At 47.4% G+C, this 19,591-nt stretch overlaps 1 protein-coding gene across 1 annotated transcript; it reads right to left on the reverse strand.

The window, feature by feature from the left end:
* Nucleotides 1-602: 602 nt before the first annotated feature.
* On the reverse strand, nucleotides 603-19,323 carry LOC128342318 (major histocompatibility complex class I-related gene protein-like). The gene is made up of 6 exons (XM_053289522.1): nucleotides 18,801-19,323; nucleotides 17,642-17,911; nucleotides 15,423-15,701; nucleotides 9,764-10,048; nucleotides 8,699-8,779; nucleotides 603-1,607 (listed from the first exon to the last, which is right to left on the reverse strand). Exons 1-6 carry the CDS (start codon nucleotides 18,958-18,960, stop codon nucleotides 1,510-1,512), a joined length of 1,173 nt encoding a protein of 390 aa, XP_053145497.1. The 5' UTR covers nucleotides 18,961-19,323; the 3' UTR covers nucleotides 603-1,509.
* Nucleotides 19,324-19,591: the final 268 nt, after the last annotated feature.

Raw genomic sequence — 19,591 nt, forward strand, 5'->3', positions numbered from 1 at the left:
GCCCTTGGGTTGCTTCTCACAATCTGGACTCTATGCTCCTGTCAATGCAGCCTAAGACTGCATTCGCCTTTTTAGCAGCTGCATCACACTGCTGGCTCATTAACCTCAGATACCTAGGTGTGGATGTTGAGGTGCGCATGGTTATGAGGTATAGCTGACAGGGTGAGTGTGGCTATGGGGGCCACTTGCGGTCCCAGGATTGTAGAAAGTGCCCCCCCACCCGCAATTTTGGTGGTGCCTATGGTGCTGCCAAAAAGGGATTGGGAAAAAAAAGCTAATATTATAATGCCCTTATACAAATCTGAGGTGTGGCCACATTTGGAGTGCTATGTGCAGTTCTGGTAACCGTTTCTTAGGAAAGCCATAGAACTGGAAAAGGTGCAGAAGAGGGCAACCAAGATGATCAGGGGCCCAGAGCATCTACAGCTTCTGGGGCTTTTTAGTTTGGAAAAGAGTGGCTACTCTAAGACAGGCTTTCTCTGTTGCTGTCCCGAGGCTTTGGAATGCATTCCCTGCTGAAGTAAGAGCCTCTCCATCGCTGACCGTTTTTAAGAAGATGCTTAAAACACATCTGTTCACTCAAGCTTTTAAACAGATTTGAATGAGAGTTTATCTTAAATGGTTTTAATATTCTAATTGCACTTTTTACTATGTTGCATTTATTTTAAGCGGCCCAGACATGCAAGTTTGAGGCAGTATACAAACACACTAAATTGAATAACAACATTAACAATAAATAATCAAACATAAATAAAAACAAATTAACAACAATAAATAATCAACAAACAAACATCAATAAATAAATAAATACATAACTTAATATTCATCCCCTCCAGGTGGGAATGTTGACTGGTGTTGATTCATCTTCATGGCAGACCTCGTGCTCTGGTTGTGTGTTGGTAATAGTGTAGGTGCTCCCCAACCCTCCAATTCACCCCCAAATAGTTGTGCAAACTGTCATGTGTGTGTGTGTGCGCGCGCACGCTATCTTGGTCATGTTTTAAGGCCAATATACATTAGTCTACTGCAGCAACTAAGGAACCTTATTTTCACTGCTCTTGTGGGTGGCTCCTGAGCTAACATCTCTCCATGGCTTTTGCCCCACCCTGCAGCAGTTGCAGTGAAAACTTGCCCCCAGGTTGCCTGTCTTGGCACACTGGTGCTTTTCTTTGAATTGTGATTTTAACAGGATGAGATTATAGAAACGGGCACAGTGCAAAACAATTGGAGGAGGGTGACAAGAAATCACATCTCCCCACCACCTCTTTTTCTGCTTTCTTCTCTTCTTCCTGTTGAAATCCACTGCTGGTGGAGAAGGGGATTGAAATGATCTGGTGGTGGCAGCAGCAGCAGCAGCAGCAACAACAACAACAGAGGGCAGGTCAGATCATGGCAGGGATGCCTCCTGCTACCTCAACATGTCTCCGAGAAGGCCTGGCTCTCTCAATGTTTTTCCCATTTATGTGGTGATCAAGCTCTGGATAGTTGCTGGATGGATGGTCAGAGAGGCTAAGTGAGAGGGATGAAAGGCTCCCTTCCTCCCACTGTTGGTCCAACACTCAATGTTGCTTCTTGGGTTGCTCTGGAAGCTTCTTGCTGCTGTTTCTCTGTGGAGACAGAATCAGAGAGTTGGAGGGAGCCAGGGATGGAGGGAGCTCGCTGGTGGCCACGAATCAGCTTGACCAGTAGCTCCATGCCCCTGTGGTAATGTGTGTGCATATTAGTGAGCGGGGGCCATACCCCCTGAATTTGACAACATCATACGCAAGGGGACGTGGTCACCAGCAGAAAGATGGATGAGATTTCCGTCTGCAGGGGCGTAGCGAGACCCTCGGGGGCAGGGGACAAGATCTGGGCAGGGGGCCCACTGTTCGTGTGTGCTGCCCCAGTGCCCTAAGCCACACACCCTGCATCTGACATCAGATGCAAAGGGTGGGGCAACCAACATCTCCCTGTGGCTGCTCCTACTTCCCCCTTGGCTGCCCTGCTGCTGCTGCTGCCCCATCACCACTTTTTATCTTGGCCTCCTGGGGGTGACGTCACGAGCATGTAACATCCATAGTTGAACTGCGCAGGCATGCAGTTTGGCCAGAGAGGCCCGCCAGCCACAGTGCTAGCCACACATGCCACAGGGGGTGTGTGGCCTGCTTTGCTTGGCTAACCCCCCGCCCCCAGGGGCAGCGGTGGGGCAGGGCAGGGGTGGCCTGCTTGGGGGCCTCTTTACCCTCTGGGCCCATAGGGGTGTGCATAGAACCGGCTGGCTTGGTTCGGTTCGAGACCGGACTCGAACCCAACTGGGCCAGTTTGGTCCGGCACCCTGTCGAACCCACCCCCATTTGGTTCAGGTTTTTTTGCGGGGGGGGGGGGTTGCAAACATTTTAACGTTTTTAAAAAAAATCAGAATTATGCCCTCTTTCCATATTAGCTCTGATTTGTGCATAACACCTCTGAAGCAAAAAGCAGTAGGGAATGATTCCCATTCCAAGCTGGAGAGAAGGATGGGGGTTTGCTAGGGTGCATTTCTGACCTGTTTGGAGCACCCCTGAAGTGCAGCACCATTCTTGGATTGATCCATGTGTAGAATTGTGCTAGCTTTGTAATAGTAGTGATATATAATGTACTTGGCTAACTTGCAAGTTATAAAATGTAGAAACAGGAAACAATATATTAATGTTCAATATTGTAATAACTGGCTGAACCGCAAGCTCTTAAACAATGTATCAATTTGTACTAGCTCACTTCTGTAACCCATTGAGCCATGTGATCTTGACAAATGGGAATGTTTAGGTAGTACTTACGAACGGTATGTATGGAGGAACGCATGAGTGAGCAACATGAAGAGTGCCCCTAGCTCCCACTCCCTTTCTAACACAGACAATGTTTGGAAAGACGCCAAAGGCCTGAAGAATCGGTGAGAACCGGGGGGGGGGGGGGGCTGCCAGTGACGTTGTAAGGAGAAAGAGCTGAACGAAACAGGATGAGTACGTCTTGTAATCACAGAGATGAAAGTGGACTGCAAATGTACCAACCGGAACTGGACTGGAAACATCCCTTTATAAGTCAGGCAGGAAACCAGAAGACCCCTGAGAAGCACTAACATCCCAAGCGAGGCCTCTACGCTCCTTCCAACACCCCTTTCAAAGACTGATCACCTTTGGAGTGGGGCTGGGTGAGTATGTGTATGTGTGTGCGTGTATGAGTTAGAAGCTAGCTTGCTGTTTTGTTGGCTATAATAAACATGGATCCTTGATTGAGTAAAACCAGCTGGTGTCTGTGTCCATTTCCTGGGGCTACCTTGTTGTTGGTGGTGCAGTGCTAAAAGGACTTAGAGTAAATAAAGGTCAAACACATGTTCCCCCCCACCCACCCCCGATCATTTTGGAGTTGGGGAAGGGAACAGGGGATTGCCCCAGACCTTGTGCTGCACTTCAGAGAAGAAACAAGACCCCACCCCTTAGAGGGTGCCCTACTGGGCACTGACTGGTCCCTCCAAGTGCTGAAGAGTTGCAAAGACCTTCATTTGCAGCACAGTGGATGGATTTTATGGTTATCTCTTTCCATCATGGATGAGTTTCCATAGGAATCATCAAAGCCCAAAGGTCTCTGAGTGTTACTTCTTCCAGAGAGCAGGCACCAACCACCGGGCACCCTTCCGGTGGTGGTTGGTCAGGAGGGGCAGTGCCCCCCTCAACAAAAACAAACGAGCTAATAAAGAATCAGACTCACCAGTAGCCAGGGAAGCCTTCAGAGCAAGGAGCTTTTTCCAGTCCCTCCTCCCCTGCCTGTAACTTCTTGCTTTGGTCTTGCTGGCGAGAACAGCTGCTACTCAGCACTAATTCCTAGGGGGCTCCTCCTGGCACTGCCCCCAGGAAGAACTAAAATAATGGGTTAAAAAGGCACTTCCCTGGTTGCTTCAGGGAGTATATTTTTAATATATTTCCCCCTTCTTCCTGTGGGCAGTGCCAGGAGGAGCCCCCTAGGAATCAGATTGGCTGGAGCAGCTTGAGTAGCTGCTGTCTCAGCCAGTAAGACCAAAAGAGGCAGGGAAGGAGGGGCTGGAAGAAGCTCCCTGCTCTAGAGCAGGGATTCTCAACTTTGGGTCCCCAGATGATATTGGACTTCAACTCCCATAATCCCCAGTCCCAGTGGCCTTTGGCTGGGGATTATGGGAGTTGAAGTCCAATAACATCTGGGGATCCAACGTTGAGAATCCCTGCTCTAGAGGATTCCCTGGCTGCTGGTAAGTCTGATCTTTTACTAGCTTGTTTGTTGGGCAGATGGGTGGGTGGGTGGGGGGAGAGAAGCAATCTCTGCTTGCTTTCTTCTGTCCCTCTTTCTGCCTTTTGGCCTTCCTTTCGGCTTTCTGCCTTTCTCCCTGCTTTTTGCCCTGGCTTTTTTGCTTTCTGCCTTCTCCTCCCCCACAAAAAACACCACACTTTTCTGATTCCTACTTTTGCTCCTGCTTTTCTTCTCCTTTCCCCCCTCTTTCTGCTTTCCTTAAAGCTGGCAGGCTTGGGTAGATACCCAAGCCTGCTGGCGTGGAGGAAAGTGGGGGTGGGGGGGAGGTAGGCATCTACCTTAGAGACTAGGTTCTCCCCTGTCCCCCCTGCTTCATTGCCCACCAGCCACTTCTGCACCCTATGATCTGATATCTAGTTTTGGGACCCACAGCTGCAAGTAAAACGTGCCACCCCTACTCAGGGGCCACTCAATCTGCAGGGTTAACCAGGCTATAAACTCAGATCAAACAGAACAGACCAAGATTGGTTTTCACTGGCCTCTGCCTCCCTGGGTTGATTTGCTGTGATGTCATGAAAAATGTAGGCAAATATTTCAACTTAACAAAGCAAATGGGTCAGGAGCAAAATGTCATGAACCCCGAGTCCAGGCCAGCTCAACTGAGGCCCCCCAGCTGTTTTTGAACTACAACTCCCATAATCCCCAGCCACAGTGGACAATAGCCTGGGATTATGGGAATTGTAGGCCAACATCTGCAGGAGGGCCGAAGTTGAGCAGCCCTGCCTGAGTCTGACGTGGAGGAGTCCCAGGATTCGACAACAAGGGCTCAAGGAGAAGTGGTTGTGACCCGAGTCGAACTCTGGCCGAGAGGACTCCCTGGACAAGGCAAGCTTCGAGGGGCCCTCACCTCCACCAGTGGAAACGCCAGCACCTGCTGACTCCCTCAACACACCCTTGCCTGTGTCCTCTGAGTCAGAGGATGAACCCAAAGCACCCCAATCCCTATCAGCAGCCACCCAGCGCTTACAAAATAGGTGCAGCCCCTTCAAGACATTCTAGGCTCGGGTGGGGCTGCAGTGCTGGTTTTGCATTTAAGGCCTCAGTTTTCCTTGGTTCTGCTCCTGTTCTTGGTCCCCCTGGCTTCTGATCCTTTGCTTGTTTTCGGACTTCAACCCTGCCTGCTTCTGATGGACTGATTTTTGGCTTGTGACACTTTGACTCTGGACTTGCTACAGGACTGCTCTTTGGTTCCTGACCTCCTGCTTCTTTGATCTTGCCCTGCCTGCTCCCACAGTGTGCTTCCTACCACACCTGACCTGCCCAGCTATGACACAAAAGAGAATGATGGCTGGTACTTTCAGCCAGCGTGGTGTAGTGGTTAGAGTGCTGGACTAGGACCGGGGAGACCCGAGTTCAAATCCCCATTCAGCCAGGAAACTAGCTGGGTGACTCTGGGCCAGTCACTTCTCTCTCAGCCTAACCTACTTCACAGGGTTGTTGTGAGGAGAAACTTTTATGCAGTACACCGCTCTGGGCTCCTTGGAGGAAGAGCGGGATATAAATGTAAATAAATAAATACATTTCTGTAAGAGAAGAATGGTCAGATTAGTGAGTAGAGAAGCTATACTGAGGGCCTAGAGAGATAAGGAGCTACATGGGAGGGCAGAAGTGTGCGTGAAACCGGTATGCCCGGTTTGACTCTTATGGAACTGGGCATGTTTGGTTTTGCTCCCCGCAAAAAGCAGACCCCCTGGATCCGCTTGAAATTCAAACTAATCCAGGGATTCTAATAAGAAATTCTTTTTAAAAAAAAATTCACCACCTCCGGGTGCGGGGCACCGCTCTAGCCACCGTGTGTGTCCCTCTGGCAGTTCGTCCTCCTCCCACCCACCCACCCCCGCCACACATCTCCAATCAGGTGGTTTTTCCAGCTGTTTTCAGTCAGTTCTGGGCCTCTTTGTGTTGGTGACCACCATTTTGGAGGCCGCTGTCAGCAGGGGGAGGGAGAGCCACCAGAGACCTCACTGGACCAGCTGGGGGGTTTGGCTTGAGGGAGAACCAGGGGGGGCAAGCCCTCAAGCCAGCCAAGTTCGAAGTTGAACTGGCTCGAGGTTGAGCTGGTTCACACAACCCTATGTGCAGGGAGCCTGAGAGATGGGATACTATCAAAGGAGAGGAGCAAAGGCACAGGCAAGGCAGCAGCAAATGTAATAAAGAACGGCACTGTGAGGAAGATGGGCAAGTGAGCCATGGGGATGAAATTATGGGGATGAATCCTTTCAAACAAGAGTAAAGGGGAGAAGTGGGTAGGTAGACAGACAGTACTGGGAAAGAGTTCTACCCTTTAAGAGTTCTATGGGGAAAGTGCTAGGAAGGGCTTCTTTTCCCAACATTCGGTGCATCATGCCTTTCCAGATGGTTCAGGGGTTCAGTAGGGCAGAGTGAAAATGATTGTATCTGCCTAGTGCCAGGGGGACTGTGCAGAATATCCAGCTTCACATAGGCACAACAAACAATTAGTCTGGGCACTGCACTTGGGGTTGATGGGGCCCCACTACCTTAGGATGTTGGTTGAGTGGCCTGAATGAGACATTGAACTGAAGGACAGAGGTGGCCTTGTGGAACAACACAGCAAAATAATCTGGAAGGTGTTACACCAGCAAAAAAACAACAACCCCTTGGCTTATTTTCCTTCACTCTTGTCTGAGGCCAGAAGTGAAAGGTCTTGTGACTGGATTGAAGGACAGGGGTTTTGTGGAGCAGGGAACTGAGGTGAAGCAAGAGGCAGTGATTAAAGTCATGGAATGGGATGAGGACCATGACCCAACACAGAACGTTGTCAAGCCAAAGAGTCCTATGTGGAGACCACCAAAGAATGAAGGAAGAACGATGTCCCCCACTCTTGTGATGAGATTTGCATTTGCACCAAGCTATATCCTTGAAGCTCTGCTCTTCCTAGGTGATGATGAGGAAGAGAATAATGACCAAAAAGATGGAGAATGGGCATATTTGTAGATGTCTTGCCTTGCTCTTTCTGCAGATGAGACTTCTTGAACCGAGTTGAATTCACCCAGATATTTTCATTCCAAAATGAAACGGAGGGCCTAAAGATATGAGAGTCTAACAGGCCTTTTTAGCCAATGGGTTTCTCCAATCCTGCCTGCCAAGGGGAAACTGAAGCCAAAGAAAAAGAGGGGATGGTCCCTGAAATTCATATACAGGAGAGACCTAGCCAGTCAGATAAGTGGCTTCAGGTATCTGGCAAAATTCTGCAGAGAGGCCTTCCTACTTTCCTTCCTTCCTCTCACTTCTGCCTACTACTGCTTTAAAGAGTCTACTTTCCAACCCAACTCTTTGTAGATTTCTCTCAGATCAGATGAGTTTCCTCACAGTTCAAAAGCATGTTGTATGTGTGTGCATGCAAAAGTTGCAATTAAAACCCAACTTTCTCAGAACTATATAGCCTCAAGATTTCCCCCCTTCCCTCCATGCACCCACTTTGCCTTGGTCTTTCAGCTGGATACTGGGCATGCATCAAGGCAGAAATTCAACAGGTGCAGCTTCCCTAATCACTTCCTAGAGATGCTCCTGATGAATTTCTGCCTGATACATCTCTTATCAAGGCGAAGAGTGGGTGCATGGAGACTCATTTCTAAAGTCATCATCATATAACAGACTGTACAAAGTCTTTACAGCAGAAATTAAGATGGGCACCTCAAGACACTCCTGTTTTCTCAGGCTTTTAATTAGAATTAATTTTAACAATTTTAAAACTTGTTTGAATATCTATTTTATTCTATTGTTTTTATTATGTATTTTGTAACCTTTAAATATTTTAAATTTTGTACACCACCTAGAGATGTACATAGCAGGCGGTATAGAGATAAATAAAATAATAAATAAATAAACTTGCAATGTCCATTCTTTCTAGAGCATAAGTGAAAATGTGAAGCATCTTAACTCTCATCTTAAACCAAAGGTTTTTGGATTACTGATCCATATGCATACATAGCAGATTCCATAGATGTCAATGGGCTTTAATTCCAAGAAAGGGTTTTGGACCGCAGGGAAAACATGGGCAGAGGTTGGACATTGACTTGATGACCCCAGGTGCCTTCCACTTTCCAAATTCCTGGAGTCTGGATTTTGTAGGTTCAAAAGGTTACTTAACCCCCACAATTGGAAAATTTGCTTCTTTGACATGGGAGTGAACTAGACCTTCAGGTTCTGTCCAGTCTATGTACAACATGCCACTTACAGAAGGCTTACTGTGTGCAGAGTGGATTTGTATATTTTGAACAATCGATATAAAGTTGTTGTTTTATGAGGGGTACAGTTGTGGGCACTGCTAGATCTTGGGGATATAAGCTGCTAATTCCAGAATATTCTCGAGAGGAATTTGCCATAGAATATCACACATAGAAAACACGGCCCAAAAATGTGTTCAGAGTGTACTTACTGAGCATGATCCCAGTACAGAGAATGATCCCGGTAACCAGTAGGATAGCAGCCACGACCCCGACAAACATCCTCACAGGCACTGAGGATGAAATAGAACAAACATATAGAGACTCAGACTGGCAGTGTTTCTCTAGAGATGCAGGCAGAGATCTTGAGGCCCTTGAAATGGGGCTGCTGTGGGGTGAACCCTGCACTATCTCCATGCAAAGAGGAGCTCTATCCATGGGCCATGAAGCTTTGCAATGGCAGAATCCCCTTCTCTTGACACTGGTCACAGGCCTTCAGAGAAGCTATCAATCTGTGTTTCAGTTTAAAATGGCTCTTTTGACATCACATTATTATCATTCAATTTTTATGCCGCCCTTCCAGAACTGGCTCAGGGCCGTTTACAAATAAAACAAAAGCAGTTAAAATCAATCAACAATTAAAAATATAAAATACCATACAACTACTACAACAACAGTTTAAAACCCTGAAAAACAGTTACATTAAAAACATTTCATAACGATTTAAAAACTTTGGAAGGCCAGGCCAAACAGATAGGTCTTAAGGGCTCTCCTAAAAACCAATAAAGAATTCAAATTACAGATTTCTGCAGGGAGCGCATTCCACAGTCCAGGAGCAGCTACAGAGAAGGCCCACTTCTGATTCGCCACCAGACGTGCCGGTGGTAACTGGAGACGGACCTCCTCAGATAACCTTAACGTGCCCATCTCCTCAGATGACCTTAAGATTATAAAATAATGTCCTTGTCCTATTGCCTACTCAATCCATTCACAGTCCAACTAAAAGTTCTTTCCTCCCTCTACCGGGATGAGTATCTTTTTCTTCCCAGGGTCACTCTTTCCCCCTTCTGTTAGCAGTCACATTCTTTCCCCCAGTCTTCAATACATGGGGGCAGGCACATCACCTAAATCCCACCGACTACAGACACACACAGAATCTGGTCCATTATGAAAGCCTGTCATGTTGCTGAAGGGTCCTTTTTAATCAGAGAGAAAGTTCTCCTCCCCGGATCTGCCTCAGCTAAGAAAGTCCTCCTTCCCTGCCTGCAGTTTCTCACCAGGCTCCTCCAATGACAAATCCAGAGGTTCCAGAAGGGTGTCGTGTTCTATATGGCACCGGTAACGCTTCCTGTCCTTGGGGTCAATCTCAATGCTGAGCCAGGTGTGGTAGGTCCCATCTGAGTTGGGGACAACACCCCCACGGAAGGTCTCATGTTCCCAGACCTCCCCATCCTTTGTCCAGGTGGCATCAATCTCCTTGGGGTAGAAGCCATCAATTCGGCAGATGAGGGTCTCCAGGCCATCATGGCCCATCTTGCGTATCACCTTCATCACTGGGGACTCTGAAAAAGACACATGTGGGGTGAACACCAAGACTCACAGTGGGCTGCCAAAGAGGCTGGATGTTGTACTTTTAACAGCAGGAAGGGACTTCATCTGATGCCCCGGAATACTACACCCCTGTAGCAACTGAGGTTGTCTCCTTATATTGAACATTCTTAAGAGGCCATAATTAGCCATTCTTTGACTTGCCTAGTGTGACACCCCTGCTGTAGAAGAATCTTGTCTCATGCAGAGAGTCAAATATGAATGAGTAGGTCACACATCCTGGCTTTCTTATGGGCTTAATCCCTGCATTACTGCTTTGATGGATCTATCGATGGATCTGCTTAACCTGGTCTAAGTTTTCTCACTGGCTCTTGCATTTATTAACCGAAGCAGTGGTGGTTGGTGGCTCCTGCAACTGGGTGGGTGCCTGGCAGGGCAGGTGGTGTGCAGAGCCAGCATGAGCAGCGCAGGGGCGGAGCCAATTCACCCTTGCCCAGCACCACCATATAATAAAAGCATGAAATTTTAAAACATTAAAATGTGCCTGCTTTGCTTATTTTATTCCTCTTTCTAGCAATCCTGCCATCCAAATGCAAAGCAAGGAGGATCCTGCCTAGGAAAGGGGACTAATTATGCTAGCTACCACAAGTCCAGATCTCCTCCCTTAACAACAAACATAGAGGCATTCACTCCCCTACACCACATCAATGGACAATTGCATTATCTAATAATCTATATGCAATCCTTCCCATTAAAGTACTACTGCTGTTGCACTGCGCCAAAGAACATGCATGTCTTCTCAGAAAGGTTCTGTATACTCAAAGTGATGGGTAGTATTTTAGAACAATTAAAGAAGAATACAGGAACCAAACGAAGGGGAGGGAAAGGAGAACAAGATGCTAATGGATTCATTTCTTTCTGTGCTTCAGCTTTTTACTGCTTTACACAAGAGTTTAACACACACCAAGTCACTCTCACTGTTCCCTCTAAAGGCACGTGCACATGCTCACAAGCTTTTCGATGTCTGGCCACTCAGTTAATTTCAGATCCCGCTCAGGATGAATCAAGAAGGCCCCACTCTGAATGCATTTGCACGCACACTGCCTCGATACTGCTGCCCAGAACAAAATGCATTCCGCACACAGATGAAAAAGATTAGAGGGTTCAGTGGTCACTCTCTCTTACGCAAAGCACAAACAAGCACAGTCCAAGTCGGGATGGCCAAGACACTCTGAGGCTGTACACACGATCTGTGTGTAGAGCCTGGGAGGGTTCTGCGGGGAGAGTGGGCTTAACCCGCTCTCCCCGCAGATGAGCAGTCGCTCGTTGTTGGATGGCCAAATTGGCCACCCACACGACTACTGGCTCCGTCATGGGGCCAGTAGGGGTTGCAGGGAAAGCATGGTAGACACACTACTCAAGGGGTAAATGAAAGAGCACATGAAAAACAATTTAAGAGGGTGAAGAGTGAGCGGGGGAAGAGCAGACCAGTCACTCCCCTAATAACTGAGTAAAGAAGCACCTTTTAAAGTGGCAATTCTCTTAAGATTTAGCCGGGGGAGAGCAACTGGCCCTATCCACCCCCAGCACGGCATCCCTTTCGTGGCTGTTGCTGGTGTCTGCCTTATGTTTCTTTTTAGACTGTGAGCCCTTTGGGGACAGGGAGCCATCTTATTTACATATTATTTATTTTTTTATGTAAACTGCTTTGAGAATTTTGTTGAAGAGCGGAATATAAAAATCTGTAGTAGTAGTACCTTGGAGATTTGGTCTGTGGCCTCCTGCCTCCGGGGGGCTTCCAAATATTCGGGGGGGGGGACTCCCCAGAGCCCCGCCACTGCCAGCGGCAGAATGGGGGCATGGCTGCAGTGAGGGTGGGGAGCAAGGAGCAAGTCCCCCCTTTCACATTAAAAAAGCCACTGTGTGGTGGCAGTACTTGTGGGGAGGATGGGGGGGGTGAGGAGGGGAGAGTTCCCTTTTACCTAAAGATTTACCTTGACCCAAGGAGGGTGGGATGGGGCACAGTGGTGGTGGCAGCTTCAGGAAGGGTAGGGGGTGAAGAGGCTAGAGCTCCCTCTTTTACCGGCACAGGTGGGGGGCAGCGAGCTCCTTCCAGCTCCCTTCCCTCCTTCTAAGTGACCACACAAGCCTCTCACCTCTCTGCTTCCTCCACATGGAGGAAGGCCAGAAACAGGCTACACAGCAGAGAGGCTCGTGCTGTCATTTGGAAAGAGGGAGGGGATCTGGAAGGAGTTTGCCACCCCCCATTACAGTAAAAGGGAAACATACCAGCGTGGATTCGAACCAGGAACCTCTTGCTCCCTAGGCAAGTTACTTCCCCGCTGCGCCATTAGGTAGTTTCCTTAGCACTAATACATAGTAAATGTATGGCAACCGAAGCCATTTCTTAAGAGTTTGCAAACCACTTATGGGAAGACCATTGTCAGCAACCCTGGTGGACTCTAATCTTTGCCTCACTACCCTTTTCTTATTCTGTACCCTTTCCCCCCTCAATAAAGCAACTCTTTGAAACTATTCACATGTGCAGGCAAAACTGGGCTAAGGAAGCCCAGCCTGGCTTTGCCTGCGTGGGTGTAGTGCCAGGATCATGCCTGATCCTGGCAGCACCTCGGCAGCAAACCTGCCTCCAGGGCCACCCTCTTAAATGGGTGAGCAAGCACTCTCCTAACCCTATTTAACTGATCATCTGCCAACCCCGGCTGAGGTTGGCAGATTGCAGGGCTCCCGGCTGGCTTCAGGGAGGGGGGATCCTCATAATGCACAGTACATTTGTGGGGGTTCCAGGGGCGAGGCAACATGTCCTGGCACCCCAATCCTTGGAGATACCAACAGAAGCCAGCAACCATCTGGGTGGCCAAGCCAGCCACCCAGCAACAAAAAGAGGATCGTCTGAGGGGGAGGTAAGCTTTTCAAGGCTTCCTCCCCTTACCCCTTCTCACAGATCATGAGGAAGGGCTCTTTGTTCTCAAGGCACATGCCTATGTTCCTTTGCTTTAGCCTACTGTAAGCCCCAGTGTATCCATACCATGATCAACTTTCCTGGTACCTTACGGTTACAACATAGCTGTATGCAAGTTTGTGTCAATTAGAGCTAAATTTCCACCACTTTAAGCAAAACAGTCACAAAGGGTGGTGTAGTGGATCAAAGCCTTTGTATCAGAGCAAGCTCACACGAGGGAAAGAAATGCTGAATCATCCCTGCTGAGCTGCCTGGCTAGGCTTCTTCTAAAATTATTCTATATTATTGGTAGGTTCAAAATGCTGCCGCCGCCACCCCTTTTGTCTACAGAAACTCTCTGGGCTTGGAGTGGGATAATCCCAAAGAAAACTCTCTTAATTTGGTTCTTGGACAAGTACAAAAATCTTCCATGTGCAAGCCTACACGTCGTGAGAACACTGATAGCTGCTGAACATTTGAGGATGTGTTTGAACCAGAGAAATCCCCCTTCACCCCCCCCACCTTCTCCTGAGTAAAAAAGCAACTCGGAGGGAAAAAAAAAACGAACAACAAAAAAACCCCAGTCTTTCCCACCCAAATACTACAGACTGCTTTCATCTGAGGCTTCTAGCTTTCTCAGATACTTAGTAGGATACTTTTGTAACCTAAGTATTTCTAAAGGTTACAGAAGGAGGTTACAAAAATAGGTTGCCTTAGGCACGCGCAAATATTTATAGAGTCTTTTGCAACACCCTAGGTAGGGTGGGCGAAGTCTAGTGTTTCTTATTTTGATTATGTTACGTGTAAACAATAATAGAACAGTATCAGGAATATGCAAAAGCACACACATACAAAGAAACATAACATCCCTAACACCCAGTCTGACTAAACAAACTGTTCCCTATGCTAAACTTCCGAAAGCCATAAGCTCTGGCTCCTTGCCTTGAACTCACCAAATGCCTGATGAGAATTCAAGCCGAATTATTCTTCACCAGCCAACCTCCATGGCCACATGTCCTCCTGTCCTCCTCCAGCCTAGCTTCTCACAAAGAACTCCCTGGCAACAGCTTTCTAGTTCCCACCCACCCGCAGTGGATGGACTGGGTGATCTTTGCAGGTCACCAGCCTGTCAGTCAAGATAAGGGTTCACGTCTGGTTAACTCTTTAGAGAGAGGGGAGGCTGATCACCAAAGGTGGTTACTACCACACTTCAGAGCAAACCTAGCAACACCTTTGCTCTTTTTAGTACCTCAGGTCAACGCAGGGACCAGGAGTGCTTTCTATTAACTTTGGTTGATATGTCAGTTGCATCTGTTTCTGAAAAAAAGTGACCTTAAAGCTGGTAACTTCCAGACTTGACTGGAAGGTGCTTTATGTATGGCTGCCTCTTTATGTTGTCCAGAAATCTTAGCTAGTGCAAGATTTGGCAGCCGGGTCAGTCTCCAGGAAAATAAAGAAAGACCACATTACTCCTGCTTTGAAAACTTTACACTCTGCAGATATATTTCTGGGCAAAATACTAAGTGCTGGTGATCACCTACAAAGCCCAACATGGCTTAAGCCCAGAGTATTTAAGGAAATGCCTTTGTCTGCATGAGCCCTCTGCTTGTTCAGGTCACCTGGGAACGTCCACCTACAGTTGCTACTGGTTCACCTAGTGGCAACTTGGAACCGGACCTTCTCTATAGTCAGCCCAAGACTTTGAAATGTCCTCCTTGCCATAGTAAGAGATTTAAATGCTTGGCGGCCTTCAAGAAGACTTTAAAAATATACCTGTTTAACCAGGCTTTTGGCTGATGATTTAACTGTTTCTAGTTGTTTGTAATCATTTTGTTTGGTTTTAATTACTTTAATGGTGCCAACAAGCCTCCTGGCCTTGGGGGTCTCCCCAGAAATTTTCTGAGTAATTACGAATTTACAGAAATTTTTGGTTTGAATACATTACTGGCCTTTAACAGAGTCCTTAAAACTTATTTATTATGGTCTGGCCTTCCTGGGTTTTTAAATTATTTTACTTGAGCTAACTGTTTTAAACTGTGTTTGAATTGTTTAGATTCTACATGATTTTAAGTTTGATTTTTAAATTATTATATTTTGTTTGGGTTTTGTAAACCGCCCAGAGCTGTTGGATTGGGTGGTATAGAAATGTAATAAACAAAATAATAGTTTCTCACTGCTGCCAGTGCTAAATATATTTACTCTTGTGCAACTCTTGTGCATTAATAAGAGTTACATTACATAGAATAGTGTAGAACTGCATTAGGTCTACCACATCCTCTTCCCTCTAAAGGTCTCACAGCAGGAATACCACATAACAAGCCCCAGTCTTCCAATATCTGCATGAGGTGTATATTGACTTTTCAGTGGGCAGGGGGAGTGGAGGAATGGACACCCCTCTCCCCATAAGCCACCCTCCTTCCATTCCTCACCTGTTCTCACCAGAATCTCCTTCCCATAGTTGAGATATTTTTGGAGTCGTTCAATACATTCCTTCTCCAGGTAGCCTTTCCAGATCCCAGGAATGGTTGGATCAGTCTCCCACTTCCTCTTGGTGACTTGGGCTGCATCATCAGCTGCTGTCCAAGTGAAGGTCTCCTTGTCCAGGCTGATGAAGTCCCTCCCATCATAGCCGCACTGCATAAACCTTCCTTTCTGCCTCCTGTCATTGCTCAGCTCACAGCCAACCAGGCACTGCCAAGTATGAAGCCCTGAAGATGACATACAAGGTAGGATAATCAGAACTACTGTACGCTTCTACGGCGGCCAGAATAATATATGCACAGAAATGGAAGAGCAATGAACTCCCTTCAAAAGAAGATTGGCTGATAGAAATTTTGGAATATGCGGAGATGGCAAAACTTACAGTATTGATAAGAGATCAAAATTTAGAATGTTTTAAAAAAGATTGAAAACCATTTTTGTTGTATTTAAAGAACTATTTTCCTACTATAGATTTTACAGCAGGGTTTGAAATTTAGTAATAATAGCAGGTTGGGTAGATTAAAATCGTGTTTATAGGGTTTAAATTTATGTTTTGAATTATTATTATAGCAAAGGTAAATTTTATAGCAGATAACTCACGAAGAGGTGTGAGCGGGAAGTCCATAATTGTTTATTTGTTGTGAATGTTAATAAGAATATTGTTGGTGGCGCAGTGATAAAACTGCCGCCCTGTAACCAGAAGGTTACAAGTTCAATCCTGACCAGGGGCTCAAGGTTGACTCAGCCTTCCATCCTTCCGAGGTCGGTAAAATGAGTACCCAGAATGTTGGGGGGCAATATGCTAAATCATTGTAAACCGCTTAGAGAGCTTCCAGCTATAGAGCGGTATATAAATGTAAGTGCTATTGCTATTGCTATTAATTTGCAAAAAAAAAAAAAAAAAAAAGGATAATCAGAACTACTGCAGGTCAGGCTCTTCCACTCCAAATCTCAAATACTGCACTTTTTTGCTACCCTGGTGGGGTCTGCTCCCCCATCTCAACCACTAGAATTACAAAAGTGACATGGGAAGGGAGGAAGGGCTGGTCTTGTGGTAGCAAGCATGACTTGTCCCCTTAGCTAAGCAGGGTCCGCCATGATGCATATAAATGGGAGCCTAGAAGTGTGAGCACCGTAAGATATTCCCCTTGGGGGATGGAGCCACTCTGGGAAGAGCATCTAGGCTGCAAGTTCCCTCCCTGGCTTCTTCAAGAGAGGGCTGAGAGAGTTTCCTGCCTACAACCTTGGGGAAGCCGCTGCCAGTCTGTGTAGACAATACCGTGCTAGATAAACGGTCTGATTCAGTATATGGCAACTTCCTACGTTTCTATAAGGGTTGTGTGTTTAAAGGTAAACGGCAGCTGTCTGCCATCATCTTCCCCATTAGGTCTCCTCAAGCTTTCCAAATGAGCATTTTCCACACAGAGCTTTTAGCTCGCATCTCCTCCGGAATGGAGGGTGTGCATTCACATATTGGGCAGATTTACCCCAAATTCCCAGTTTTTCCATCCGTTTTTCAGGTGAAATTCAAACCCACAGTAAAGCCTTGCAGTGATTTACTCCAGTTTCCTACATTTGTGTTCAGGGTGTGTTCATACCGAAGGAGAATTTACGACAACTTCAGTATGGCAACAGCAATGTGTTGTTCATACAGCCAGCATCATTATCCAGCTCTTTTCTTGACGATTTGCCCTTAATGTGTAGTAAATACATCCTTTAAGAATTGCACTTTTAAAAAGCTTTCCGGAATACTCCATCAAGCAATGAATCCTGTGATGGAGGTATGGCTTTTGCAACTATCTGCTGACACTGCTCTGAATAGAGTACTTTCCTTTGTCCTGAGGTCAACTTCTGTTCATTTGTTTCTACTTTTTGTCTTTTTAATTTTTTTAATTCTTTCTTCCTCTGACTTTTAAAATTTTAATTTGCCATTGGTCTTGTGCCGCTAACTACAGTGGTGTTGTTTTTTAATGTAGAGGTGAATGGAAAATTAGGGGGGCGGAATCATAAGTTGGGAATGACTGTCCATCAAGGTCTGAAAACTAGGCACAATTGTAGCAAATTGAGGCAGGGGAGGCTTCTTTCCTGGGAATGACATGTCCTCTCCCCACCTCCCATGCTCAGGAAGGAGAAATATCAAACTCATGCCCCTCTCCCATCCACTCACCTCCACTCTGGTTGTAGCGGCTCCTCAGGATCTGGAAGGCCTGCCTGAAAAACTGTTCAGCCTCCCGAGCATGATGGGTCTCCCGCTCCCAGAACCGGGGATCCTCCTCCTTCTCCACCCAGGGCACTTGAGGCTGGTCCCTCCTTGTGTTGCTGTCATAGCGAGTGATGAGTTGGTCATCCACAAACCCCAACTGAGTGAACCAGGGAAGATCCTGGGTGGGCTCTGAGACCCCCAAGTAGAAGTGGCGAAGGAAGTGCCAGGAGGAGCCTGGAAAGCAAGAGAGAAGGGCAGAGTTAAGGGGGTCTGCAGCCGAGGGACTCCCAAATCAGAATCCTTTAGAGATCCTGGCAGCTACAGAAGTCCTCACTCCAATTTAGGAAGTCCAGAGGGTATCTGAATGTGGGGTAGGTGGGGTGTCTGTGTCTATAAATCTGAAACCCCAACCATGAGATGGGTCAGGACTCAGGAGCAGGAGAGTCCCCCAGACGTCAGAGGGGAAGGGGGACAGGAGACGAAAGGAGGTGGGGAGAGCAAAGGTTGTCATGGGAGCTGGGAGAAAGAACTGGGAGATGGGAAGAAGCCTTTGGGGGCAATAGCTTATAGATCATGGAATGGCAAAAAGTGAGCATGGTGTGTGGGTGGGGTGGGGTGGGGAGATATTGCAGCTCCCAGAAGGAGGAGGAGGGTGTGGGGAAGAAAGGCCAGCATATTCTTCCATGGGGCAGGAGAGCAGCTCCTTCATGTAGTGGGGCACATAGGGGTAGCCTGAGGAAGAAAGCGAGGGAAGACCTGACCTCTCCCCTCTAGGCAACTGTGTCTCTTGTCTCTATCTTCTCGCTCTATCCTGCCCCCTCCTCAAAGGTCAACCCTCCCCCCCAGAGCCGTCCTCCTACCACTTTCAACGTTCTATGGTTGCAGCAGCACTTACTGCAAGATCTCCGAAGTGTGTTTACATATGCAAATTTAAAAATAAAGATGTCCACCCTCCCTCCTCCGTCCCCTCACCTCACCGCCGCCTTCCTCGCTGCAGCCGGTGAGCTACTAGATTTTCCTATCCTTTTCTTTCTGGGTGGAACCGGCTAGGTGGGCTGGCTGCTCCCTCTCAGTCGCAGATGCAGCGCGGGGGGGGTGATCTTTAGCCCACGGAGATACTCACCAGAAGAGACCCCGAGCATTTTAGCCACTGTCCCCAGGAACAAGAGCAGAGACCATCCAAGCGGCTCCATCTCCATCTGGAGCGCAGGGGCTTGCGCGTAAAACCGCGCAACCATGGCAGCATCACCTAGCAACAGGCGAGTCACGCCCACAAAGCCCATAAATTTTTTTCAGTGGAGCTGCCTTCGCCATCTGGCCCCTCGTCCAAGAGAAGACAACGGGGCTCGGCGGCTCGCATCCTTCATGCGTGCGTGCGAATTGAAGGTTAATCCAATTGCTTTTCTTGTGGAGGAGACGAGGGATGAGACGAGACACAGCTGTCTGGAGTTTTTTGTTTTTGTTTTGTTTTGCATATACATTGCCGCAAACTCGCATTTCCAGGGGGTTATCAGAATAAAAGGTAGCATAAAGGCAACCATTAAAAACATTTAAAACGTGCTTTTTAAAAATAGGCAAAAATTCAGAACTATACAGAACGAATTAAAAGCTTGGTTTCCGCCACCCACGGGACTTCCAGGTGCCGCCGCTCCTGCCCCTTTCCTTTGCCTGCAGCAAAGCTGAGAGCAGCGGCTTTAGCTCCACCCCCGGCTATTTTAAATGCACGCGCGAACTTTTAGGAGCCAACAACTTTTTGTTGTACTTTCAGCGGGGCGGGGAGTGTCAAGTCCTTTGCAAAGGAACATAGGAAGCTGCCATATACTGAGTCAGACCATAGGTCCATCTCGCTCAGTATTGTCTACACAGACTGGCAGCGGCTTCTCCAAGGTTGCAGGCAGGAATCTCTCTCAGCCC

This window comes from Hemicordylus capensis, chromosome 2 (genome assembly GCF_027244095.1).
Source record: "Hemicordylus capensis ecotype Gifberg chromosome 2, rHemCap1.1.pri, whole genome shotgun sequence".
In the NCBI taxonomy this organism is placed as follows: domain Eukaryota; kingdom Metazoa; phylum Chordata; class Lepidosauria; order Squamata; family Cordylidae; genus Hemicordylus; species Hemicordylus capensis.

Coding starts and splice junctions, on each gene's coding strand:
- LOC128342318 (XM_053289522.1), bottom strand. CDS start 18,960: ATGGGCTTTGTGGGCGTGACTCGCCTGTTGCTAGGTGATGCTGCCATG. Junction 10,049..15,422: donor GGAGATTCTGGTGAGAACAG/GTGAGGAATGGA, acceptor TGTCTTTTTCAG/AGTCCCCAGTGATGAAGGTG. Junction 8,780..9,763: donor TTTGTCATTGGAGGAGCCTG/GTGAGAAACTGC, acceptor TTTCATCCTCAG/TGCCTGTGAGGATGTTTGTC.